Raw genomic sequence first — 25,571 nt, forward strand, 5'->3', positions numbered from 1 at the left:
TTGGGCATCTCACTGAGCTCCTGAGATTAGGAAAGAAGAGTGGAACTCTAAGCCTCAGGGCAGAGACTATGAGCCAACGATGTCTCTAGATTTTTCTCCTCGCACAATTTCTCCCCGGTGATCTTCAGACCTGCCACAAACGACACAACCGGGCAGGGAGCTGAGAGGCTGACTCCAGTCCCCGGAACAGTCTCCAGCAGAGGTGAACCCTGCCTGCAGGATGCGTTAGTCACATGCTGTAACTATAACAAATACTCAAGGTAGTTAACTTACAAGGTGGAAGAGATCGTTTTGCCTTGCACGTTTGGAGGTTCCAGCCCATGATCAGTTGGACTCATCACTTTTGGGGCTGCAGTGAGGCAGCCTGTCATTGGGGGAGCATGCGCATGGCAAAGCTTATCCTTTAGCCCGTATGCAAAAGAAAAGAGAAAGGAGACAGGCACGGTGGCCACGCCTCTAGTCCCAGCACCTGAGAAGTAGAGGCTGGTGGATCTCTGTGAGTTTAAGGGCAGACTGCTCTACGTAGAGAGTCTCAGGACAGCCAGGGCTAAATAGAGGGACACTGTCTCAAGGAAGAAAAGAAAGAAAAGGCTGCAGCCTCACATTTCCTTCCAGGACACAGCTGCAGTGACTTAAGAGTTCTCACTGGGACCTCCTACCACAATCTCGATGGGGCAGCTCTGGGACATTTAACCGGGGCCTTGGAAGACACCCAGTTCCAAACACACACCCAGGCGGACAGTGTGGAGCTCTTCCAGTTTGAGATGACAAAGGCATAGCTTTCGTCCTGTGGGTGGCAACTGCTCTTGGTGCATTATTTTTTCATGATGGATGAGAGTTCTAGAAGCATATTCTGAAAGAGATTTCAAAAAATAGACTCAAAAGGCTTGTGAAATCAGTTCTGCTCAAACACGTGGAGGCCTCTGTCACAAACAGCAGGGACCCGAGGCTGCACAGAGATGTTGTCCATAGGGAAGATCGGAATCCCACCTGCAACTGCCCCCCTCTTCCTCCGCTTCCCACTGTCGTCTGTCCAAATTCAGGACCTAAAACAAAGGCTGTTATAACTATTCTTCAATTAGCTAGATCTTCACGGTGGGGGTGGGAGGGGGGAGGGGAAGAAGTGTTAGGTCCAAAAGAAACTCAGGACAAATGGCTGTGGTGCCTGTTAGTGTACCGATGCTCATCCTGGCTCCAGGCTTCCTCAACATCATAAACACCTGTGGCTCTTCTTAGCTCTTCTCAGCCCATGCCTACCCTGAACTTCTCCGGGTCATGGGATTCTCTTCCCCAGCTACCCGTTCCCTTAGAATCCCTCTGTGCCCTTTCTTGGTCCCACTCTTTCTCTTCCCTTCTTGGCCCTCTTTCATGGTCTCATTTGCCTGCACTCCTCTCTTCTTCTCCCCCTCCCTCCCCCTCCCTTCCCCTCCTACTTCTCCTCCCCTCTCTGTTTGTCTGTCTCTCTCCCTCCCTCCCTCCCTGTCTATCTCTCTGTCTGTCTGTCTCTGCATTTCTCTCTACCTCTCTTTGTTTATCTGTGTCTCTCTCTGTCTCTCTGTGTGTGTTTCCATCTCTCTGTCTCTGTCTGTCTGTCTGTCTGTCTGTCTGTCTGTCTCTCTCTCTCTCTCTCTCTCTCTCTCTCTCTCTCTCTCTCTCTCTCCCTCCCTCCTCTTATGGCCTGGCAATATTCCTTATACTTTCTCTCTCTACTCTGTACTGTTTCAGATGCCTCTGGCTGTACTCTTCCCGTCAACCATATCTGGGAGCAGTTATGTCCTCAGTTTACACATCTGGTGCCAAAATCCTTAGTCTATACAGAAAGTAATTAAAATATAGAATGTTCTATTTAGGGCTGGAAAGACGGCTCAGTGTGGTAAACGGCACTTGCTGTTCTTCAGAGGACCAGAATTCAGTCCCCAGCACCCATGTGGGGTGGCTCACAACCATCTATAACTGCAGCTTCAGGGGCTGGGGCAAAGCTTTAGAGGTTTTTTTTTTTAATCATTGTAAATATTATTGTGTTTATATTATATTATTTTATTTTGGGGATTTTTGAGGCAGGGTTTCTCTGTGTAGCCTTGGCTCCCCTAGACTTGCTTTGTAGACCAGACTAGCCTCTAATTCACAGAGATCCACCTGCCTCTGCCTCTCCACATACTGGGATCACAGGTGTGTGCCACTATGCTCAGCTTTGTTTATTTTTAAACTAATTTCTTAGGTTAGCATCCAGAGAATTTGAATTCATCATGGCATCTTGGCATGTGTGTGGCACTATACTTTGTTTTCGCTTGTTTCTCTGCCCCATTCCCCTCCCCAGCTTTAGCTGGTTCCCTGTCTCCTCCCAGTGAGCCCCCTTCTGCTTTCCTGGGACCTGTGCAGCAGCAGCACCCTCTCTAATGCCTGCTTCCCTTTGTGAATTCTTCCTTTTCTTCTGTGAGCCCTATTCTAGTTTCATGACCTACAAACACATATATAAATATGCACATATATTCATGTATATGTAAATTCAAATCTAGATTCTGCATGTGAGAGAAAATGTAGCATTTAGCTTTCTGAGTCTGTCTTATTTCATTTAATTTCACAAGTTGCACTTGTTTTCCAGAATAAGTTCATGATTTTATTTTTCTTTACACCAGTATGTACGTAGACCACGTATTATATAGTCATCTATCTGTGATGGACATCGAGACATCACCTTGTGATGCACCAGAGGTGAGCTGACACTGGGGCCATGTCTTTGGACATCTGTAACTATGAGGTAAATGGAACTCTTTTCCTTGTAAAGTGAGCCTCTCTAATGTATTTCATAACTGTAACGAAAACTGACCAATGCAATGCCTGACTGGACTTCCATGTCCTTTGTGGGGGTCTTGGTGGTGGTATTGCGGAGCCGGTGCATGCCAGGCAAGTGCTCTGTCATTAAGCTGTATTCGTACCCTGTGTCCTGTGTTTATGATGCATTTCCTCAGGTCAAGCCATTTGGAGCTTTTTTTTTTTTTTTTGTATGTGAATACAAAGAAATCCATACAGGAAAGAATAAAAGACAAAGAGATGTGCTTCTCGTTCATCTGTCCTCTAAACCTCTCAGCTTTGCGGTCCTCCTCCAGGAGACAAGCTGAAGGATGAACGCACCTGATACACACAAAGCCTCCCGTGGAAGGAGATGCAAGGAAGGTGACCAAAGGTGTCCTGCTGACTTTCCCAGTGCGGATGAGAAGAGGGACTCGCTGACAATTACTCTGAAGTAATGATTTTAGCCTGGGCTGCACATTGCATTCACCACAGACAAAATACTGCTGATTGTCTATGCTCCTCTCATGGGGATTCTTTTTTAATTGGAGTCCTGAGCATGACATCGTTAAAGCTCCCAGATGACTGGAATCTATGGTCACAACTAAGACTCCTGTTCTAATTTGGCTTAGAGTTTCAAGCATGTATACATTGATCCTAAGCATGGCCACTAAGAAGTGAGTACTGGGGCAGGAGAGATGGCTCAGAGGTTAACAGCACTGGCTGCTCTTCCAGAGGTCCTGAGTTCAATTCCCAGAAACCACATGGTGGCTCATAACCATCTATATAATGAGATTTGGTGCCCTCTTCTGGTGTGCAGGAGTACATGCAGGCAGAACATTCTATTTGTAGTAAATAAATCTTTAGGAAAAAAAAAAAGAAATGAGTAGTGGTTTGAGAGAAGATATTAATAAAGGTCTAAATGGGAGAGACCTAGTCTAGTCTGCTTTAGAATAGTAAAAGGATTCAGTAAACACAAAGGAAGTTTGAACTGGGTTGGAGGATGCCTTTGTTAGCACAAAGAGTGAAACAAAAAAGAAACATGGATGTGAGTTCCAGCAAATGAACCCACTTGGGATCCCCCCCGCCCTTACCCCCAAACTTGGAGAGAGTTTCATTTTCATGGAAACAAAGGCAAACCCAGACTGTTCAGAGCAGTTGTTAAAACACCCGTCATCTTTGTTTCTAAATTACAAAGAAACCAAAGTACATATCCCCTGCACTTCATGATACCCATGGAAATACTACGCTCACAATGGCTTCTCAGAGGACATAATTAAACCAGTGCAATGCTGGCTTTGGTCTTGGTGAACTGTCTCACCAAATATTTGCGTATGGCCGTTACCGCCGGAGGTATTAAATCAACAGCGTACGGCCTCCTCAGTTGAGAGAAGCTCAGGCCGGCAGATGTCTGCTCTGAGTCATTCTCGACACTTCGACAGAGAGCTTTCTCTTTGTGTATGTGTGTGAGTTTGTGTTTGTGGGTGTGTTTGAGATGAGTGTGTGTTCGTGCACAGCGTGAAGGTTAGAGCCTCATATAGAACATATTTTTCTATCACTCTCTACCTTATTTTTTGAGAGGGGCTCTCTCACTAAACCCAGAGCTCTCTGATTTGGCAGGACTAGCTGGCCAGCAAACACCGAAGAGCCTATTGTCTCCGCCTCCCCAGAGCTGAGATTACAAATGTATTTTTCCACTCTAGCTTTTTATGTGGGTGTTGGGAGTTGGAACTCTGTGGGTACTTTGCCAGCAGTCATCTACCTAGCACTCCACCAACACACACACACACACACACACACACACACACACACACACGTACGCCCATGTATACACATGCACATACTTTTTTTCGAATTACTTAATTACAGAACCTATCCAGTGATAAATCAAGGATGGACAGACATTATTAGTTGGTTAAAAAAAAAAAAAAAAAAAAAAAGCAAATCTGATATTGTGGCTGGCTGCAGCTACTGGTAACCACTGACTGTTATGAACACACAGACATTCAGGAGAAGATTGATTACTATGCATCTGATTCCCCAGTGAAGTTTGTCTTTAATGGAGGTAGTATTAATACTGCAGGCTTTAACGCTCTTAGACTCATCTCTTAAGTAATTCTTGACGTCCTTTCTAACAGGGACACACAAATTGCTACCATAATGCATGTTTGTTCCAACTGAGCCATCTCTTCAGCTCTGCTTCGTGTCCTTTGTTCATTCTGCATTCCCTTAACGGAAGGTCTTCATTTCTCTGGACATCCCTGTTTCTGCAACCCTCATACTACCCTGTGCTCCGGCTACCCACAGCTGCTCCTCCAGAGAGCCTGACTGACAGGGTTCACCTGTGCTGTGTTCCTAATGGCTCTGAAGAACCATCTTTCAAGATTCAGTTCAAAGTAACTTCACCCGCGAAGCATCCCCAATCTGCAATTTTAGAGCCAGCTGCTTCTTCCTCAGCCCACGGGCCCCTTTGTTATGGCAGCTTTCAGCAGCACAGCACTTGCACCTGTCTCTCACGCTCGCAACTCTACTTTGAGACTTTTAATGGAAAAGATGGTAGTTTAACCATACCCATCACTTACCATCATGATTAATGTAATTTTCTTTTTGAAATTTCTTTGCATTGGTGTTCTGACTGCATGCATGTCTATGTGAGGGTGTCAGATCTTGGAGTTACAGACAGTTGTGAGCTGCCATGTGGGTGCTGGGAATTGAACCGGGGTTCTCTGAAAGAGCAGTCAGTTCTCTTAAGTGCTGAACTATATCTCCAGCCCCATAGTGTAATTTTTCTATACATTAATTGTATTAACTGTATGAATTATTATTTATCATTATTTAATCATATTATTATTCAATTAAATTATTATTCAATTATTAATTGAATAGAATGAATGAATTTTACTTTCCATAACTTAATCTCTCTCATAAACCACCTCTTTTTTCTTTTTTTAAAATAATTTATTTAATATTATTTTATGTACATTGGTGTGGAGGTGTCAGATCCCTTCTAACTGGAATTACAGACAGGTGTGAGCTGCCACGTGGGTGCTGGGAATTGAACCCAGGTCTTTTCTAAGAGCAGACAGTGCTCTTAACCACTGAGCCATCTCTATACATATTCATACACCCCCTGTAGGGTGAAAGGGGAAGAGTGAGGAAGTGGATCAAAACAGCTACCTTTACCTACCATTGATGCTCTGTGCCCAGTGGCTGACGGCAGAGGTGAGGGGCTATTTTCCCCGTGCGGAAAATCCAAGCATGAGCTATTCAGAGACCGTGAGCTTCCTGCGTCACTATGCCGTTGTCCCTTTTCTGACATCAGCCTCGATAGAAAGCTGGCCTTGCGACTGCCTGGGCCTAGTCTGTCTGTCCAAACCCCACTCTCTCTTGCACTGCCGTCACTGCCTTGCAAGTGACTGTGACGATCTGTAAGAGGTTTGCCTGAAGCTTCTCGGCCCTGGGACGGCTCCCAGGCTTCTAATGTAGCTGATGGACAGTGTTGAAAAGCTGTCATTGTACCTAACCAGGACTGAGATGTTACATTCTTGGGGCCAAAGCAGGAGGGGCATGGTTGCTGTCCTGGGTGCTGAATTCTGGCACTGACATCGTGGGGACATGGGCTGTGGACATGGAGCCGCCGTCCACTGTTCTCAACTTTCTCAGCCCAGTCTCTTTTGCTACAGGAAACATCCACCTCAAGTTGCCTGGAGTGTGGAATTTGCCACATGCTTTTAGACCTTGGTATATTGACTCGGATGACCTGCTGTTTATTGTTGGCTTGAAGGAGTGAGATTTTTTCAGGTAAAGAGCAAACCACACACTGCTGGGCCCCTGCATGGTTCGCTGAATGGAATGGAGGGCCTGTTTCGTTCTCGGTGCTCCCACCGCTGGATTTGCCGTCAAGTGCTCTCATGATTTTCCTGATGCCAAGATGAAATATTTCCAAGATATTGAGTAACAAGGAGATGGCGGCGATGGTGTGCATGAAGAGCATGAAAATAGTCTTCTCTGTGGGCCTGGACACAAAGCAGTCCACCGCATTGGGGCAAGGGGCTTGGGAGCATTTGTAAAGGGGGCGCATCTGAAATCCATAGAGGATATACTGGCCTATCATGAACCCCACTTCTAACATAGACCTGGTCAAGATATGCAAGACATAAGTACGCAGCAGGCATCCTTTTAAAGGGACTTTGTGAATCCTCTTCTGCTCCTCGAGTCTCCTCAGCTCCCTCTCTACCCTTTGTTGCTCGTCCAGGTCAAGGTCTGGATTCTCCATCTGGGCTCTAAGATGTGACTTCTTCTTCTGCCTTTGTTTCTCAAAGTCCCTGAGTCTGTAAAGTGCATGGCCCATATACACCAAAGAAGGTGAAGACACAAAGATGATCTGCAAAACCCAGAATCTGATCAAGGAGATAGGGAAAGCGTCATCATAACAGATATTGTTACAACCTGGCTGCTGGGTGTTGCAGGCAAAAGAGGACTGCTCGTCATCCCACACGTCCTCAGCAGCGACACCAAGTACCAGCATTCGGAAGATGAACAGGATAGTCAGCCAGATTTTCCCCACGATGGTAGAGTGGGAGTGAACTTCCTCTAGGATGCCGCCCAGTAAGTTCCAATCTCCCATGGTTAGAAATCCACGTCTGAAATGTACAGATAACAAGGAGGCTAATAAAACTGAGGGGTGTTACTCGTAAAGGTGCATGCTCAGAAACATCACAGATCCTTTGCTTAAGTCAACACAAATCCTGACATCTACCTTATACTTGAAGAAGCTGGAATTTTCCAAGGAATATCAGTTTCTGAACAAAACCCCCTATAATCTAACTCAATTTACTTCTTACCATTTTCTCCGCCACCTGTATTTCCCTTTCGTTCCAGAATACCTGTTACTTTCCATATTTGCACAGTGCATTCCACAGTCTTGCTTACTTTTCTAGTCATTTGAGAAGCCCATTTTTTTTTTTCTCTATGCAGTCCAACTCCTACTTACCTTTTCCTTCCCTGAGTTTCTACAATCATCCATTTGGCCTTTGGCCTAGAAGAATTTTGTGATATTTGCATTTTCTGCCTCACTTCCTGGAGAGGTGCACACTCCCCCTGCCCACCCCCCCCCACCCCCCGCAAGTACAGACTCTCCATGGCATGGTGACCGCTCTACACAGAAGGTACCAATACAATCCTGTGAGTATTTCACTGTATTATCAACAGGGAAAAGCAAAATAGGCTCTCAGCTTACACCACTCATGGCTGCCATTGTGAGATAAAGCATACATAAAAAGAAGCCAGCGGAGTAAATCCTTGGAAACTGTTTCAAGTCAGGGGAATGGTAATGTTTAGGCAGACACAGAAACAGTGCCAGTAAGGCACATCTGGGAAGCCATGTCTTTGTGGAACTCTTTTATGGTTTTTCAAGACAGGATTTCTCTGTGTAACAGCCCAAGCTGTCCTGGAATTTGCTTTGTTTACCAGGCTGGTCTCCATCTCACAGAGATCTGCCTGCCTCTGCCTCCCTAGTGCTGGGATTAAAGGTGTGCACTACTACATCTGCCTGATGTCTTCATGGAAGTTTTGCAAACTTGAAAAAGTTAATATAAACTGTTTATCTAGAAAGCTTAGAGTCTAGGAAAGAATGAAGGCATAAGTGGCATACACAAATTACTTTGTTTATCCTGAAAAAACAATGCTTTTCAAGGTTCATGAGGTTAAAATGCTTAGTAACTGTGTTAGGGTTTCTACTGTTGTGATAAAAACACCATGACCAAAAACAAGCTAGGAAGGAAAGGGTTTATTCAGCTTACACTTCCAGATCACAGTCCATCACTGGAAAAAGTGAGGGCAGGAACTCAAGCAGGGCTGGAACCTGAATGCAGGAGCTGATGCAAAGGCCACAGAAAGGTGCTACTTACTGGCTTCCTTTTCATGGCTTGCTCAGCCTGCTTTTTTATAGAACCCAGGACTACCAGCCTGCAGATGGCACCGCCCACAATGGGCTGAGCCCTAACCCCTCAATCACTAACTAAGAAAATGCTTCCTGTAAGCGCCGGAGGGGACCTGCGAAGATACTCACTTGACCCGGAAAACCCTACAAAATCATGCAAATCAAGAGGTTCAAATCTTCGTGTTCACTTTAAGAACACCCGGGAAACTGCCCAGGCCATCAAGGGTATGCATATCCGAAAAGCCACCAAGTATCTGAAAGATGTCACTTTAAAGAAGCAGTGTGTGCCATTCCGGCGGTATAATGGTGGAGTTGGGAGGTGCGCCCAGGCCAAACAGTGGGGCTGGACTCAGGGTCGGTGGCCAAAAAAAAGTGCTGAATTTTTGCTGCACATGCTGAAAAATGCGGAAAGTAATGCTGAACTTAAGGGTTTAGATGTAGATTCCCTGGTCATTGAACACATCCAGGTGAATAAGGCACCTAGGATGCGCCGACGAACTTACAGAGCCCATGGCCGGATTAACCCATACATGAGCTCCCCCTGCCACATCGAGATGATCCTCACTGAAAAGGAGCAGATTGTTCCAAAGCCCGAGGAGGAGGTGGCCAGAAGAAGAAGATATCCCAGAAGAAACTGAAGAAACAAAACTGATGGCACGGGAATAAATTTCTGCATAAAATAAATGCAGATAAAAGTAAAGGTCTTTCGGTGGTCTTTATTTACAAGCAAATTGTCTCAGAGATTACATGTTAGATAAATAAACCCTGTTGGGAGAGATGTGTTGTTAAAAAAAAAAAAAAAAAAAAAAAAAAAAAAGAAAATGCCTTATAGGCAGATCCTGTGGAAGCATTTTCTTAATTGAGATCCCCCCCCTCAGATAACTGTAGTTTGTGTGTCAATTTTTTAAAAAGATTTATTTATTACATATACAGTGTTCTGCCTGCATGTACACCTGCACACCAGAAGAGGGCACCAGATCTCATTATAGAAGGTTGTGAGCCACCAGGTGGTTGCTGGGAATTGAACTCAGGACCTCTGGAAGAGCAGCCAGTGTTCTTAACTGCTGAGCCATCTCTCCAGCCCCTGTGTGTCAATTTGACACAAGACTAGCCAGCACAGTAACCTAAAGATTTATCATATGTGGAAGGCTTCCAGATTTAAAAAAAAAAAAAAAAAAGGAATATAAGTAAGTTAAAATAGACAATGACATAATTTTTTATTTTAAAATTCATCTATTAAATAATATTCTCTGAAGCTTTCCACTACCTAGGCACTGGATCAGAAGCCACAAACTCAACAATCCTGGTATATCTGGTCCATCACAGTAACTGACCACTAAGGGCTCCTACTAACACATAAGGTGGACCAAGACTGAAAAGACAAAATGAATATGAACCAGAAAAATTACAGAAGAAAAATATGCTTCTTAAAAATTTTTCATAATCATCTCCAAACACAAAATACATCTCAGATGAAATAAAACAATAAATGTAAGCCAGGTGTGGTGGCACATGCCTTTAATTCCAGCACTCAGGAGGCAGAGGCAAGTGGATCTCTCGAGTTTGAGGCCAGCCTGGTCTACAGAAAGAGTTCCAATACAACCAGAGCTACACAGAGAAATCTTGTCTCAAAAAACAGAAAGAAAAAATTAAATGTAAAAGACTAGATAATAAAAGCCTTGCAATAATAGCTGGGCATATTGCTGTTCCCGTAGTCTCAGAAACTAGAGAACAGAGGCAGATGCCTTCTGAAACCAAGAGTTTGAGGTTAGCCTGGGAAAATAATGAGACTCTTTCTTGGCAGGGGGGGGGGGGGGGGGTGGGGTGGGGTGGGGAGGGGGACGAGAAGCTCTGGACATGGTGTCCCATACCCACAATCCAGCATGTGGAAGCCTGAGAGGCAGGGGACTAAGAGTTTTAAGCCACCTTCAAATGCAAATGAATGTTTTAGCAGGGGATTTGGCTCAGTTGGTTAAGTGCTTGCCTAGCATGTATGAAGTTCTGGGCTCAATCCCCAGTACCACTACATGAAACTGTGGCGGGGCACACTGCTAATCCCATGACTTGGAAAGTAAAGCCAAGAGGATCCGAGGTTCAAGATCACCCTTGGCTACACAGTGAGTTCAAGACAAGCCTGGGCTATATGTGATCCTGTCTCCAGCAGCAGCAGCAGCAGCAGCAGTAAAACAGAGTATGTAATATTAGAATAGGAAATGGATTTTGTTGTTTTAAAAAACAAAATCCTAAAATGTTTGATTTTACAAATAAGGATTCAGGAGTCAGATACTGGGGTGAAAACCTGCTAGCTCAGAGAGGCAGAGAAAGCATCCCGCTGACCTTCCTACTCAGCTGACATCCCAGAAGGAAAACGCCCCTTCCACGATGTCTTAAATAGCCTCTTCCGCAATGTTCATCTTCTTTGTTCACTTGTGTTCACTCCTTGTGGGATGGCTACTTGCTCTGCCTCTTAACCTGTGGTTGACTTTATTTAGCTCTCAGATTAAAGGTGTGTGCTAGGGCCGAGCACTGCTTGCTTACAGTAAACAGAAAGCTCTAGGACCAGAGGTTTGAGCCATACCACAATTAGACATGGATTTTTCCAGTTCACCATCTCAGGGCTCACAATGTGATCAAATATCCTGCAACAGGCTTCCGAAGAACATCAATCTTAGAAATTGCATTTAGTGATAAAGATCTTTTTATTCAAATGGCAAAGTGGAAAAGTCCAGAAGGCATGTGGATCTAAAGAAAAACCAATCACTCACTCACTCAATTAATCAATCAAACACAAAACCCCAAAACAAAGCACGAGTGGGCAACATGCACGCACAGGCGCGCGTGCGCGTGCGCACACACACACACACACACACACACACACACACACACACACACACACACACACACCTGAATTTAGAGGCTTTGAGGGAGGCCCAGGAATTTGAGGCTAGCTTGAGAAACATAGCAATACTCCTAATTTAAAAAGAACTCAGGCATGGTTATAATTATCATGCATGCCTATAATTCACATACTTGAGAGGCCTGGAGTAGGGGATGCTGTGGGACACATATTGAGACTGAGATTTCACGTGAAAAACCAACAGGAATTTTAAAACTCATTATTGTAAAGATCCCTGTACCTCTCCCCCCCCCATATAAATTAATCCATAGGTCAATGTATGCCTTTCAGTCACTAAATAAAATAAAATGCCATAAATATACACATATACACACATGTATGTAATATATATTTATATTTTTATATATGAGTGTGGGAAGAAAATCCCTCAAGTGTCATGTGAGAAACATAGAGGGAGAATTAGAAGGGAGAAGGAAGAGGCAGAAATGGCTAAATTGAATAGGAAGGGACAACAGATTTCTAAGAAAATATGATTGGGGCCGGAAAGATGGCTCAGTGGTTATGGTTCTCAGCACCCACATGGTAAGTTTCCACCACTCACTACACTCGTTCCAAGAGCTCCACCTTCCTCTTCGGACCGCTGCAGGCACCAAGCATGGGAGTGGTGCACAGACATCCATCCAAGCCAAACACACATACAAATAAAACAAAGAAGCCCTTTTTTTATACAAGAAAATATGATTGATTTCATCTAATAAAAACATAAGACGGGTGCAATGACACATGCCTGTAATCTCAGCACTCAGAGAGGCAGAGGCAGGTGGATCTTTGTGAGTTGGAGGCCAGCCGGGTCTACAAAGCGAGTTCAGGACAGCCATGGCTACACAGAGAAGCCCTTTGTCAAAAAACAAAAACAAAAACAAACAAACAAACAAACAAAAACAACAACAAAAACTATGTAAACTTTACCTGTTTTTATAGGAATGAAAGAATAAAATGTTAAATAGAATTGTCTTAGTTAGGGTTTCTACTGATACAATGAAACACTATGACCAAAAAAGCAAGTTGAGGAAGAAAGGGTTTGTTTGGTTTACACTTCCACATCCCTGTTCATCATCCAAAAAAGCCAGGGCAGAAACTCAAACAGCAGGAACCTGGAGAAAAGGATGCTGCAGAGGCTGTGGAGGGATCCTGCTTACTGGCTTTCTTGCCTTACCTTCCTTGCCTGCTTTATTATAGAACCCAAGACCACCAGCCCAGGGACGGCCCCACTCACAATAAGCTGGGCCCTCCCCCACCAATCACTAATTAAGAAAATGCCTTACAGGCCTGCCTATAGACCAGGCTGGCTTCAGACTAACAGAGATCCCCTGGCCTCTGCCTCCCAAGTCCTGGGATTAAAAAGTGTAAACCGCTACTGTCCTGTGTGGAGGCATTTTCTTATTCTTAGATGTCCTCAGCTTGTGTCAAGTTGACATAAAACTAGAGAGCTCAGGAACAGAGAAAGTAATAGATGTTTCTCGTAATACAACCCAAGCTGGCCTCACAGAAACAAAGTCTCTTGCCTTAACTGCCCAAGTGTTAGGCTTTCAGGAGTGGACCGTAGTACCCAGTCTACCTCACAAAATTTGGAAAAACAATGACGCCTTTGTTTGTTTGTTTGTTTTTTGGCTTTGGGGGGTTTTGTTTTATTTCTTTGGTTGGGTGGTGTAGCCTTGGCTGTCCTGGATTCCCTTTGTAGACCAGGCTGGCCTCAAACTCACAACGATCCACCTGCCTCTGCCTCCTGAGTGCTGGGGATTAAAAGTGTGCACCACCACGCCCAAAGCTCCCTTTTATATTTTATTCTATATATTTGTGAGTTATTTGAAATGTAAATTTAAATAGTCATATCTCATTCATTTAGGCAATCATTTCTTAAGCTTGATCCTATCTTAAAGAGTGAAGGTGTTTTTGCATAATTATTCTTCTAAAAATGTTTAAGATATTCTGTTTGATTTGTAGTTTTAGTCTCTATTTTGACACCCTAAAATATATATATACTTATTTTAGCTACTTTTTATTTTAAATGTGGAAATTACTTTTAAATAGCAAAGAAATTGTTTCTGAGGTTCCTAGGAAACAACCAAGAACCGACACCAGCAATGAAAACCTAAAAAGAACTTTCTGCTGACTACAGTTAACTGGCTGCAGACCCTTAAACCATTCAGGCTTATTTTATTAGCAAATGCTGTTTAAGAAGCTAACAATCCTTGCCAGCATTTGGGTTCAGATCTTTTGTTTTTAACCCAAGAGGGACTTCTTATACATTTCTCATAATTATCACAACCTGTGCATTTATCACTTACCTTACAGTTAGATCAGAAAATTCTAGTTGAGTTTGCAGAACCTTCAAGTTGCACCGTGTATGGCTGTTTAACAAACCAGCTGCTGCACCTGCTGTGACTGCTGCGGCTGCTGTGGCCGTTGCGGCTGCTGCTGTGGCTGCTGTGGCTGCTGTGGCAGAGGCTACTGCTGCTATTATAGAGACTCTGGTCAGGTGGCTGTGGGGCTCTAATTCAAAATGAACCCAGCAGTTTGATCAATGTAACCTAACCTAATTGCCATTCCCATCCCCCAATTAAAAGGGTCCTTTTGTCAACTCGCAACTTTCATGTAGAGTTTGTTTAGTTGATTCCATACTAGGACAGCTTCTGGTGGGTCCCATTTGGAAACAAAAAGTAAAGCAAATACTAGCTTTCCATTTTTTGTTTGCGAATAACTTGAACTGAGTTGGGTACATTTCTGTAGTCCATTGATTGCTCTGGAAATCAGCACTTACAGATCAATAAGTCCTGTCCAGTTTCATGAACAGCAGCCTGGGGTGAATCTAGCAAAAAAGAATGGAGTGACAACCAAACCTAAAGGGTTCGTGCAAATTATGCCATGCTAAAATAAGAAACATCTCCATAGCAGAATAAACACTTAGGCCAGAGGGGAGCTGTGCCACTATGTACAGCGCAGTCTAGCGAGAGTCCATTAGACTACGGTACATGGCTCGGGAAATCCTTTTCTCTCTAGAGAGACAACTGGAAAGCTAATTGTATCCTCAGAACCCACACCCGATTTTAGAAGAGAACCAGAATTGCAAAGAGGTCGAGTAACCTGCAGAAAACCAGAGACTAATTTCTCTGCTTCATAATCCACCGCAGCTTTTACCAGTCATGTTGTAGGAGCGAACCATTTTACTGCCACAGTAAAAGGCACTGTTTGGTCTCACAGAAACCCAGGACAAAAGGTTAACTGAGGTGCCTAGCTAACGTAGCAGAGTGGATGCTGGCTGCCAGGCTCTCAGTGAGTACCTGTTACACGGTCCTGGCTCTTCATCACTTCTTTCCCCATCCCCTTTCTAAGCCTCTCCAGTGCCTGGCCTTTGCTTCTCTCCTGTATTAATCAGGGTTCTCTAGAGTTCCATGTACATCTATTTATTTATCTATTCATCTCTATGTATGTATCTATATAGACATATAGAGAATATATAAATATCTAATGTATATATTCATATATAGATTCATCTATATCTATCTAATCTATATATTCTATAGATAGATTATATATACACATATGTATATGAGAGAGAGAGAGAGAGAGAGAGAGAGAGAGAGAGAGACTGCAAGCTGCAGTCCAGCTATTCAACAATGGCTGGCTGTGAACAGAAAGACCAAAAATCCAGTATTTGCTCAGTCCACAAGGCTGGATGTCTCAGCTGGTCTTCAGCATTAGCTGGAATCCCAAAGAAGCAGGCTCCAATGCTAGTAAAGGAATGGCTGTGCTTGCAAGGCAGCAAGTGAAAGCTCCCTTCTTCCATGTCCTTATATAGGCTTCCAGCAGAAAGTGTGGTCCAGATTAAAGGTGTGTCTTCCTGCCTCAAGATCTGGATCAAAGGCCTGAGTCTTGCTACCTACAAGGTCCAGACTAGAAGTAGATTCACCCACTTCAAGCCAAGCAAAAGTAATCTCTCACAGATGCACCCTGCACTTCTGGGTTGTAATTCATTCCAGATGTAGTCCAAGTTGACACCAAGAATAGCCATCCCAGCTTCTCTTTTCCTATAAAACCCAGGCACTTTGGCCGCATGCTTTCTTGGCCTCTTGATCCTTGGCTCCTCTTTTCATCTATTTGCCCTATCTCCTCTTCCCTCTTTCTTCTCTTTCTCCCTTGCTCTCCTCCCCCGCTCTCTCTTCTCATGGCCTGGTTTATTCTTCTGGCCATGTCCAGTCTGGATCTTTGTAGATGCCTCCAGCTGTGCTCTCCCCTCACCTCTACAATAAAAACCTTCTCCTCACCCACACCTAGGATCAGTCATGTCCTCGTTTTCATTCAAGCACTAGAACCAGATGATGGCTTTAAGCCATAGCTCTGGGGCACATTTCTCAGCATGGCCTTTTCTATGTAGAAGTAAATGTAAAACCACTGGTATTTCCTAGGTACTACCTGCCTATCCCATTTTTGGATTTTTGTTTTGTTTTGTTTTGGTTTGGTTTGGTTTTTTGAGACAAGGTTTCTTGGTGTAGCCTTGGCTGTCCTGGAACTCTCTTTGTAGACCAGGCTGGCCTTGAACTCACAGAGAGCTGCTAGCCTCTGCCTCCCTGAGTGCTGGGATCAAAGATGTGCACCACCGCACGAGGCTGAAAATAGTTTTTCATACAGGATACCCTGATTACGTTTTCCCTTTCTTCTACTCTTCCAAATTTCTCCCTACACCCCCTCCCACTCAGATCTACTCCCTTTCTGTGTCTCATTAGACAAAAAATGGGCTTCCTGGGAATAGTCATATAATAAATATGATATGATATAATAAAAACGAACATGTCAGAATAGCAAGAAACAAATAGAAAGAAAGAAAATCGCCACCCTCCAACACACAAAAGGCACAAGAAATAGATATAGATGCAGAGACCCATCATCTTGTGAAGACCTATGCAGGCCCTGCGAATGCTGCATCAGTCTCTGAGTTCATATGTGCATCAATCTTGTTGTGTTTAGAAAGCCTTGCTTTCTTCGTACGGCCCACCCTTTCTGGCTATTACACTCTTTCTGCCTCCTCTTCTGCAGGGTCCCCTGAGCCATGAAGGAAAGGATGTGATGGAGACATCCCACTTAGTCTGGGTAGTTCAAAGCCCCCCACTCTCTGCATATTGTCTGCCTGTGGCTCTCTGTATCTGTTCCCATTTGTGGAGGAGGAAGCTTTGAGGAGTCAAATTTACCTAGCCTCAAGAACAGATTGACTGTCAGAACAAACTGAAGTCAAAGCATAGAATGTATGCATTCGTGTACTTGTGTAGTAATAGGTCCACTGTCCAAGGAGCTTTTAATATATAATTACAAATTTCACAAGCAAAGCAATAAGCTCCATGCAGTTAGTGAATATTTTCAGTATTGAAACATAAAAGTTATGGTGGCACGTGCCTTTAATCTGAGCAATAGGGCGGCAGAGCCAGGCCAGCCTCTGAGTTTAATGCCATCCTAGTCTGTATAGTGAGTTCAAGGTCAGCTAGTGCTACACATGAGACTATATCTCAATAATAAATAAAATTAAGTTATTTATGTGTTAGTTAATTGGGAAGAAACACAAGTAGTTCCTAGTATAAACAGTCTCAAGGCAAGATTACTGTATGAATAAGAAGGAGGTAAGAAGGATACTTGGGCAGTGTACTTTTTGTGTATATACTCCAGAAAAATAAATGTTCGGGCTGGAGAGATGGCTCAGAGGTTAAGAGCACTGACTGTTCATCCAGAGGTCCTGAGTTCAATTCCCAGGCACCACATGGTGGCTCACAACCATCTATGATGATGTCTGGTGCCCTTTTCTGGCCTGCAGGTGTATGTGCAGGCTGAACATTGTATAAATTAATAAAATTTTTTAAATGTTCAAATTATTAAAAGAAAATAAAAATTAACTATATATCTATTTAATTAACTAAATTTTTTATTATGATCATAAAGCATCATTATATCCCTTTTGCTCTCACAGATAAATCAATCTAACTAGTTCATTCTTGAAGGCTTTTAATAAGTGGGTGAATAGCATAAAGACAAAACAAAGACTGAGAGGAGACCACATCCTCATAACCTCACAGCAATAATAAAAAATAACATCCTGAGAAGGTCAGTGTGGCGGCTTTTATGACAATGGCCCCTATTGATGCAGATGTTTGAATACTGGGTCCCCAGTTAGTGGAACTGTTTGGGAAGGATTAGGAGGTGTGGCCTTGGTAGAAGAGATGTCAGTGGGGGTACACTACAGCCCATCCCAATGTCTCTGCCTTGTAGTTACGTCTCAAGATGTGAAGTCTCAGCAGCTGTTCTAGTGCCGTGTCTGCCTACCTGCTGCCATGCTCCCTGCCATGATAGCCATGGACTTTAAGCCTCTGAAATCATGAGCCCCAAATAAATTCTTTCTTCTGTAAGTTGTGTTGGTCATGGCATCTTATCATAGTAATAGGAAAGTAACCACAACAGCCAGCGAGGAGGTGGCCGCTCTGGGAAGGAGAAACACAGCTGAAAGGAGGACACTGGTGTGTGAGAGCTACTGCCACAGAGATCTGCGTGTCTCACGTTTCCCGCTTCACTTCCACCAACAGTGGTGCTGAATCTGTGAGAGCTTCAGGCAAGCAAGCCCCAGAAAGTGAGAAAGGAGGAGCAGCAGTATTGGAGACCACAAACATCTAAGGGTGGAGAAAAGCAAAAGATGCAGAAAGACAGCCAGTGCGACAGGTCAGTCGCTAGAAGCACTGGGCTAGGAAGCCTGGCCTACTGACTTTGATCCCCAGAACACACATGGAGGAAAGAGAGAACCAGCTCCTGAAAACCATCCTCTGACCTCCACACATGCTGCGGCATGGATTTGCCCGAACCCAAATACACAGTGGTAGGGCACATGCATCGTAACAAGAAATAAAAGGCAAGTGAAGACAAGGAATGTTTCTAGTTCATAGCACCAATATTTGGGTCTGGGAGTGACCTAGTTGTAGAGATCGTGTTTAGCAAGTGATGTCCTAGGTTCAGGGAAAGGAGGAGGAGAAGAGAAGAAAGAAGGAAGAAAGAAGAAGAAAGAATCAATATACATGCTACTTTACCCATAACTGTGACAGATACTCCTTGAGAACAGAAGGGGTTACAGGCTTCCTGTGCAGCTGTTTAACATTTCTGGTGGTAGAAGATGACATTTCAAAGACCGAGTCACTATAACAAAGGGCAAGCGCGGCAGAAGAGAAAGGTGTTTCTGAAAGCTCGCTTGTGTCAGGTCTTCACGAGGGGAACCTTGTTCAGCGGAACCTACAGTGAGAAAATAGGGAGTTGCAGAGTAACTTACATAAACTGGGCTAACCTAGTAAGTTCTCCTCCCAACAGATAAAAATCTCTTAAATCAAGGAGTCTCCTCGCCAGTAACAGAAAGACAGAACTGCAAAAATCTTGGTGACCAAGACTAATGTTTTTCAAAATATTCTTGCAACACCGTCTTCATTACCAAACGGTGGCTTGAATAGTAAGTCTCTCCCGCAGTCTCTGCTGTTTGAATACGTGGTGGTGTTTGCATAGGCTTGGAAGGGGTGGAGGTATAGCACTAGGTCAGCCTTTGAGAGCTTAAGGCCCACCCTGCTCCCAGTTTGCTCTCTTTGCTTCGCACTTTGCTCTCGGCTTGATTGTCCCTCCACCAGGCCAGCCTGCTGCCTTGCCTCCCAGCTATGATGGACTCCTATCTTTAGGGAATTGCAAGTCCAAATATACTCTTCTTTCTAAGACTCACTTCTGGACATGGTGTTTTACCAGAGCAATGGAAAATTAACTAACACAAGGCATTAATGTATCATTATTTCTAACTTAGGGGCTGGGGCTGTGATTAAGCAGTGAAGAGCACTCAGCAGTTAAGGGGGGACTTGGGTTTGGTTTCCAGCACACACCTGGTGGCTCACAAACTGTGCTGAAATTCCGGGTTTGGGAGTTGGATAGCCATCTCTGGCCTCTACGGGCACTCGCTGAACATGGAGTGCAATCTCATGCATGGATACCGAATACTTACACAGATAAAATAAAAATAAATAAAAAAATTTTAAGAGTTCCAATTTGCCAACAGTGGTGGCAAATTTAATTCCAACACTCAGAAGACAAAGTCCAGCCTGGTCTACAGAGTGAGTTCTAGGATAGTCAGGGCACAGAGAAACCTTGTCTTGAAAAACCAAAAGGAGAAGGAGAAGGAAGAGGAGGAGGAGAAGGAAGAAGAGGAGAAAGTGGTGTTAGGGTCCAGGAATAGCAGCACACTGACCACTCAAACACCAGACTCAGATCGATAGAAATTTATTGAATGCCAAATAAAAACTGACCAGTCAGGGACACAATCTGGGCTCAGGAGCCAGGGCAGTGGCCCTGAGGAAAAGCCACAACCAAACAGGAAAAATTATTTCTACTCCAGGTTCATTATGTTCATCCAAGTAAGAAGAATTAATTTTTTGTTTTGTGTTCATTGTATCAAAGTAGCTGGACAAAGCATTTTAAGCTGGTTGGCTGGGATTTTAGGGTAGGGCAGCTCTTGGGGACTTTCCAGCTCTCTGGAAGAAAGGAACACAGGGGCCAGGTGTGGTGGCGCATGCCTTTAATCCCAGCACTCAGGAGGCAGAGGCAAGCGGATCAACGTGAGTTCGAGGCCAGGCTGGTCTACAAAAGGAGTCCAGGATAGCCAAGGCTACACAGAGAAACCCTGTCTCAAATAAATAAATAAATAAATAAATAAAAATTAAAAAACAAAAACAAAAACAAAACAAAACAAAAAAACAAAAACAAAAACCACACACACACACAGCATGGTGTGGCAGTTTAACTATAACAACATATTTAACTCAAGCAGAACATACATGTATCATCTTTTTTTTTTAAAGATTTATTATGTAAACAGTGCTCTACCTGCATGTACACCTGTATAATAGAAGGCACCCAGATCTCATTATAGATGGTTGTGAGCCACCATGTGGTTGCTGGGAATTGAACTCAGGACTTTTGGAAGAACAGTCAGTGCTCTTAACCTCTGAGACATCTCTGAAGCCCCTATCATCTTTTTTTTTAAATCTAAGCAGCAAGTACTAAATTATTGATTTGTAAGTAATGGCTATTCTTTTCTCAGGAAGGTAGAGCCTGAGAACTTGAACTTTATTTTACCCTATGATCAAAATGGAAACTTACCTGGGCATGGTGACCCATTGCCTCTAATCCCAGCACTTGGGAGGCAGAGGCAGGGGGGATCGCTGTGAGTTCGAGGCCAGCCTGGTCTACAAAGGGAGTCCAGGACAGCTAAGGCTACACAGAGAAATCCTGTCTTTAGGAAAGAAAGAAAGAAAGAAATAAAGGAAGAAAGAAAGAAACTTAAAGGCAAAATGACTTCTATTATGCTAAAGGCGAAGGCGGGTATTAATGGAGGAACTGCAGTTATGCTAAGAACTAAAGTAGGACTCAATGGAGGGGCTGTAGTTATGCAAAAGGTTAAGCAGGTTTCAAAAGAAGAAGAAAAAAAGGAGGAGGAAGAAGAAGAAAAGAAGAGAAAAAAGAAGAGAAGAAGAGGAAGAAGGAAGAGGAGGAGGAGGAGGAAGAAGAACAAGAACAAGAACAAGAAGAACAAGAACAAGAAGAACAAGAAAGAAAAGAAAGAAGAGAAAGAAGAGAAGAAGAGGGAAGAAGAACAAGAAGAACAAGAACAAGAAGAACAAGAACAAGAAGAAGAAGAAGAAGAAGAAGAAGAAGAAGAAGAAGAAGAAGAAGAAGAAGAAATAATTTAAAAGCTGGGGCACAGTGGTGTATGCCTTTAATCCCAGCACTTGACAGACAGAAGCAGGTGGATCTCTGTAAGTTTTCAAGGCCAGCCTGGTCTACAGAGGGAGTTCCAGGACAGCCAGCGCTATAAAGAGAAACCGTGTCTCAAACAACAACAAAAAAGTGTAGAGGAATTTTAATTTGAAACTTGGCTGCTTTGACAAGAAATCACATCCAAAGGCCTAAAAGGTCTGTGCTCCCACTGGAATACAGATTTGCCTTTAATCCCAATAGACAGATGTAAGCAAATCTCTGTAATTCAAGGCCAGCTTGGTACAGAGCAAATTTCAGGTAAAGAAAAGCTTAGGTCCAGCTGTGGTGGTACACGCCTTTAATACTAGCACTCAGGTATCAGAGGCAAGCAGATCTCTGAGTTCTAGTCAGTGCTGTTCATGTAGTTCAGTTGAGTCAGTGAGCTGAGAGGCAGCTCAGTGGAGTTAAATTCAAAGAATTCAGAGGCAGTTTAACCAGGAGTTTTACAGAAACAGGTTGAAGCAAGAATAAACTAGACACAGGTGAATGAGCCAGAGAATGAGAAGGAGCCAGAAGATTAGAACATATAACCAAAATTAGTATGAGGCCAAGAATAACAATTCAGGCAGAGGCTGAAAGAAGCCAGATTGAATCAGTCAGCTTGGAGAGGCGTTTGAGCCAAAACAGCTGAGTTGAAGCAGCCAGCCAGAGCTCAGAAAAACTAGAAAGGGTGAATTTATGCAGCAGTAAGTCTCAGAGGCTGAAAGCATTCTAGGCCTAGATTAGATTATACAGAGACTAGAAGCTTCTAGGACTAGGCCTAGGGTAGCAATGGAGGTAGTAAGCCTCCAAGATGATAATGTCAGGTGAATAAATGTTACTTTTACAAAAAAAGGGTTCCCATTTAAGTGCCAAGTGTGGTGACACAGGCCTCTAATCTCTGCATTCAGGAAGCCAAGGAACCATAGGATTAAGTCCAGTTTGGTCTGTGAAGCATGGACATGTGTCAAAAACATTTCTGATTTAGCAACCTCAGGCCTCAGTGGTGGTGTAGACTCCACTACCCTGGTGTGCACACCAGGGTTCCACATCCTAAACAGCCCTGTGAGTACTCTCCCTCTGGATGCCACGATACTCAGTTGTCACTCGTCCACTTTGATCTTCACCCTGGCAGGTATTCCTTGGTTGGGAGGCAGCTTAGAAGGTAGATGCTGCAGCCCCTGCATTTCCTGGCCTGAAAAAGTATCCTGAGCTTGGCAGAAAGCAGCTTCTTGCAGAAGGACCTCCAGTGGGTTCCAGAGCACTCAGGTACAGCCTTGGATTCCCTGTTCTGTTGTCCTCAAGAGCTCTTCAAATAACAGTATCCAGAATGCCTTCAAGCCTAGCACTCAGGAGGCAGAGGCAGGTGGATTGCTGTGAGTTCAAGGCCAGCCTGGTCTACAAAGCAAGTCCAGGACAGCCGAGGCTATACAGAGAAACCCTGTCTCAAAAAACAGAAGAAGAAGAAGAAGAAGAAGAGAAGAAGAAGAAGAAGAGGAAGAAGAGAAGAAGAAGAGAAGGAGGAGGAGAAGGAGAAGGAGAAGGAGAAGGAGAAGGAGAAGGAGAAGGAGAAGGAGAAGGAGAAGGAGAAGGAGAAGGAGAAGGGAGAAGGGAGAAAGGAGAAAGGAGAAAGGAGAGGAGGAGGTAGAAGTGGGCTCTAAAGAGATGCTAGACTTGGGAGCAAGGGGGATTTGGAGGCTCTACGAAGGACAAAGCACTTGAAGTTTCAGAAAAAAAGACTCATATTCTTTCAGGATTCATGGTTCCCAGATTCTGCTTGTCAGATTCATGGCTGCCAAATTCATGGTTACAGAATTCATGGTTGCCAGATTCATGGTTCCTGGTTCTGGGCTGACAGATGTCCCCCAGGCACTCCTCCCCCTGGATGGAGTTTGATGATGCCAAGAGGCCACACACCGGCCACAGGGTGCCAGATTCCAAGCTCTGGAGTCCTTGGGAAGAGAAAGAAAAGGAGACCAAGGATGCCCCAGTCTGAGAAACACCAGCATCCTGGCAAGGACCTCTTTTGTAAGGCTTAGAGAACCTCTAGCCAAGCAGGCCTGCAGTGGCTCTTTAGTTACCTGAGCAGGGACCAGGAGGTCCTGGAGAAGCAAAGCCGACAGCAGGCAGCTGGGTCACCAAGTCCCTGGAGTCAGGTGTGAGGTCGTGGGTGCCTGAAGTCCTGTGTGTCCTGTCCCTTGACTGTATTTCTTGGCTTACACCCTAAACACAAGCTCCTTGTACAGTTCCCACCCAGGCTCCTTCTTTGCACACTTCTTCAGTTGGGGGATCCCAGAGCCCATGTCCCTACTAGCTCCACAGACCTGCACCCCTTCCTCAGCCTTAGCCAACATGGCCGTGTTTTCTTAGGGGTGGAATTGAACTTTGGATATTAAAAAGACAGCCTTTGTCCCTTGTCCAGTATAACAAGACTGGCCTTGTAAAAACTCTAGGCAAACCCTTGCTCTAAGTCCTGAGCAGTGTGGTGAGGATAGTCAGTTGTACCCTGGAGGTCACAGCTTGTGCATAACCCTGCCCTTGTTAATCCCAATGATAAGACATGTGTCCGGGTTTATAAAACAGACAGAATCCCTCAGACTCAAGCCAACAGAATGGAAAATCCAAAGTGTACCTACAAAGTTTCCCTACTTCCTCCAACCCAGACCCAGTTTGAAATCTTCTGGATTCTAACGATGATGGTAGAAAAGAAGGTTCCAAGATTACACACACACACACACACACACACACACACACACACACTGGCAGACATTCATGACCAGAAAACAAAAATAATAGCTTAAAAAGTCTTTGGGGCCAGAAAGATGGCTCAGTGGTTAAGAGCACTGTCTGCTCTTCCAGAGGTCCTGAGTTCAATTCCCAGCAACCACATGTTTGCTATGATGTGATCTGATGCCTTCTTCTGTCATGTAGGTGTACAAGCAGATAGAAAACTCATACATAAAATAAAATATTTTTTAAAAATCATAGTTTCATGGACAAAGTGTAAAGACAAGAACAGCAAGCAGGTGTTGCCAGTCCTGAGTGGGTCAAGAAGACACGTGTTAATTTGGTATCATCACACTCCTGAAAAGATTCAATCACTTGTTTCACAAACTCCCCTCTTTAAAATATGTTAGCATGAATGTTATGTCATTTAATGATATTCATCTTTGAAACCTATGGCCAGAATATGACTTCAGGTGCTTGTTCAAAGGCAGTTTTGTAGAGCAGGAAATCACAGCCTACTTTTGCCTATAAAAAATGTTTTAGGAAAATGACAATTTTACAGATTTTATAAATGTTTGAGACAGAGTCAAAACTATCTCCTATTTAAGGAACTCCATTGCTTCATAAACAAAGCACTTCTTTCTTACCATTTTCAGCCAGTTCCTTTTTCAAAGCCAAGATGTGAACTGCTAACATTACTAAGCTCTGGGTCATAGCTCTGGAATTATGAAATGATGAGAAGTGAGTTATTAACACATTGTTTGCATTTGCCAATGTACCTACCAGGGAGGGATCTCCTTAAGTCATCATAGTATATTCACGTGATGTCACATTTCCAGGTCTACAAAATAACTGACAAACAGCACTTAGGAGGTTGCCGCAGGAAGATTGCAGGCTTGAGGCTGGGCTAGGCAACACAAAGACTTGAAGGCAGTTTAGACTGCATAGGAAGACCCTGTAACAAAAACTGAAGAAGAAGGAGAGGAGGAAGGGAAGAAAGGAGAAAGGGAGTTAGGGAAGGAGAGAGGGTGTGTGTGTGCGTACTAATACAGAACATTCTCGAGGATCAGGAGTTGAAGGTTATCTTCAACTACATTGCAAATGAGACTGGAGAGGTGGGTTAGCAACTAAGAGCACTTGCTGCTTCAGCACAGGGCCTCAGTTTAGTTCCCAGTGCCCATGTGACAGCTTATAGCCATCCAGAACAGGAGTTCCAGAGAAACCAGCTCTCTCTTCTGCCCTCCACAGTCACCAGGCATACACACAACACACTGAAATGCACGAAAGAAAAAAAAAATTCACGTGCATAAAATAAAAACAAAAGAGCATTCCCCCAAATAGGTTTTTAATGTATGTTAGGTAAAGATACATGTACATATTCGTGTTTGCAAATGTGTGGGCACA

The 25,571-nt window shown here is 43.9% G+C and overlaps 1 protein-coding gene and 1 pseudogene across 1 annotated transcript; one reads left to right on the forward strand and one right to left on the reverse strand.

Annotated features, from left to right (window-relative positions):
- Positions 1-814: 814 nt before the first annotated feature.
- On the reverse strand, positions 815-7,417 carry Gja10 (gap junction protein alpha 10). The gene is made up of 2 exons (XM_051166209.1): positions 5,978-7,417; positions 815-853 (listed from the first exon to the last, which is right to left on the reverse strand). Exons 1-2 carry the CDS (start codon positions 7,415-7,417, stop codon positions 815-817), a joined length of 1,479 nt encoding a protein of 492 aa, XP_051022166.1.
- Positions 7,418-8,817: 1,400 nt separating this feature from the next.
- Positions 8,818-9,397, forward strand: LOC127198276 (60S ribosomal protein L17-like; annotated as a pseudogene).
- Positions 9,398-25,571: the final 16,174 nt, after the last annotated feature.

Source organism: Acomys russatus, chromosome 2 (assembly GCF_903995435.1).
Source record: "Acomys russatus chromosome 2, mAcoRus1.1, whole genome shotgun sequence".
NCBI lineage: Eukaryota > Metazoa > Chordata > Mammalia > Rodentia > Muridae > Acomys > Acomys russatus.

Excerpts from the sequence above, each read along its gene's own strand:
- Gja10 (XM_051166209.1), bottom strand. The coding sequence starts at position 7,417 with ATGGGAGATTGGAACTTACTGGGCGGCATCCTAGAGGAAGTTCACTCC. Across the intron at positions 854-5,977 it reads CTGGGCACAGAGCATCAATG|AATATGCTTCTAGAACTCTC; the intron begins GTAGGTAAAGGT and ends AATCTCTTTCAG.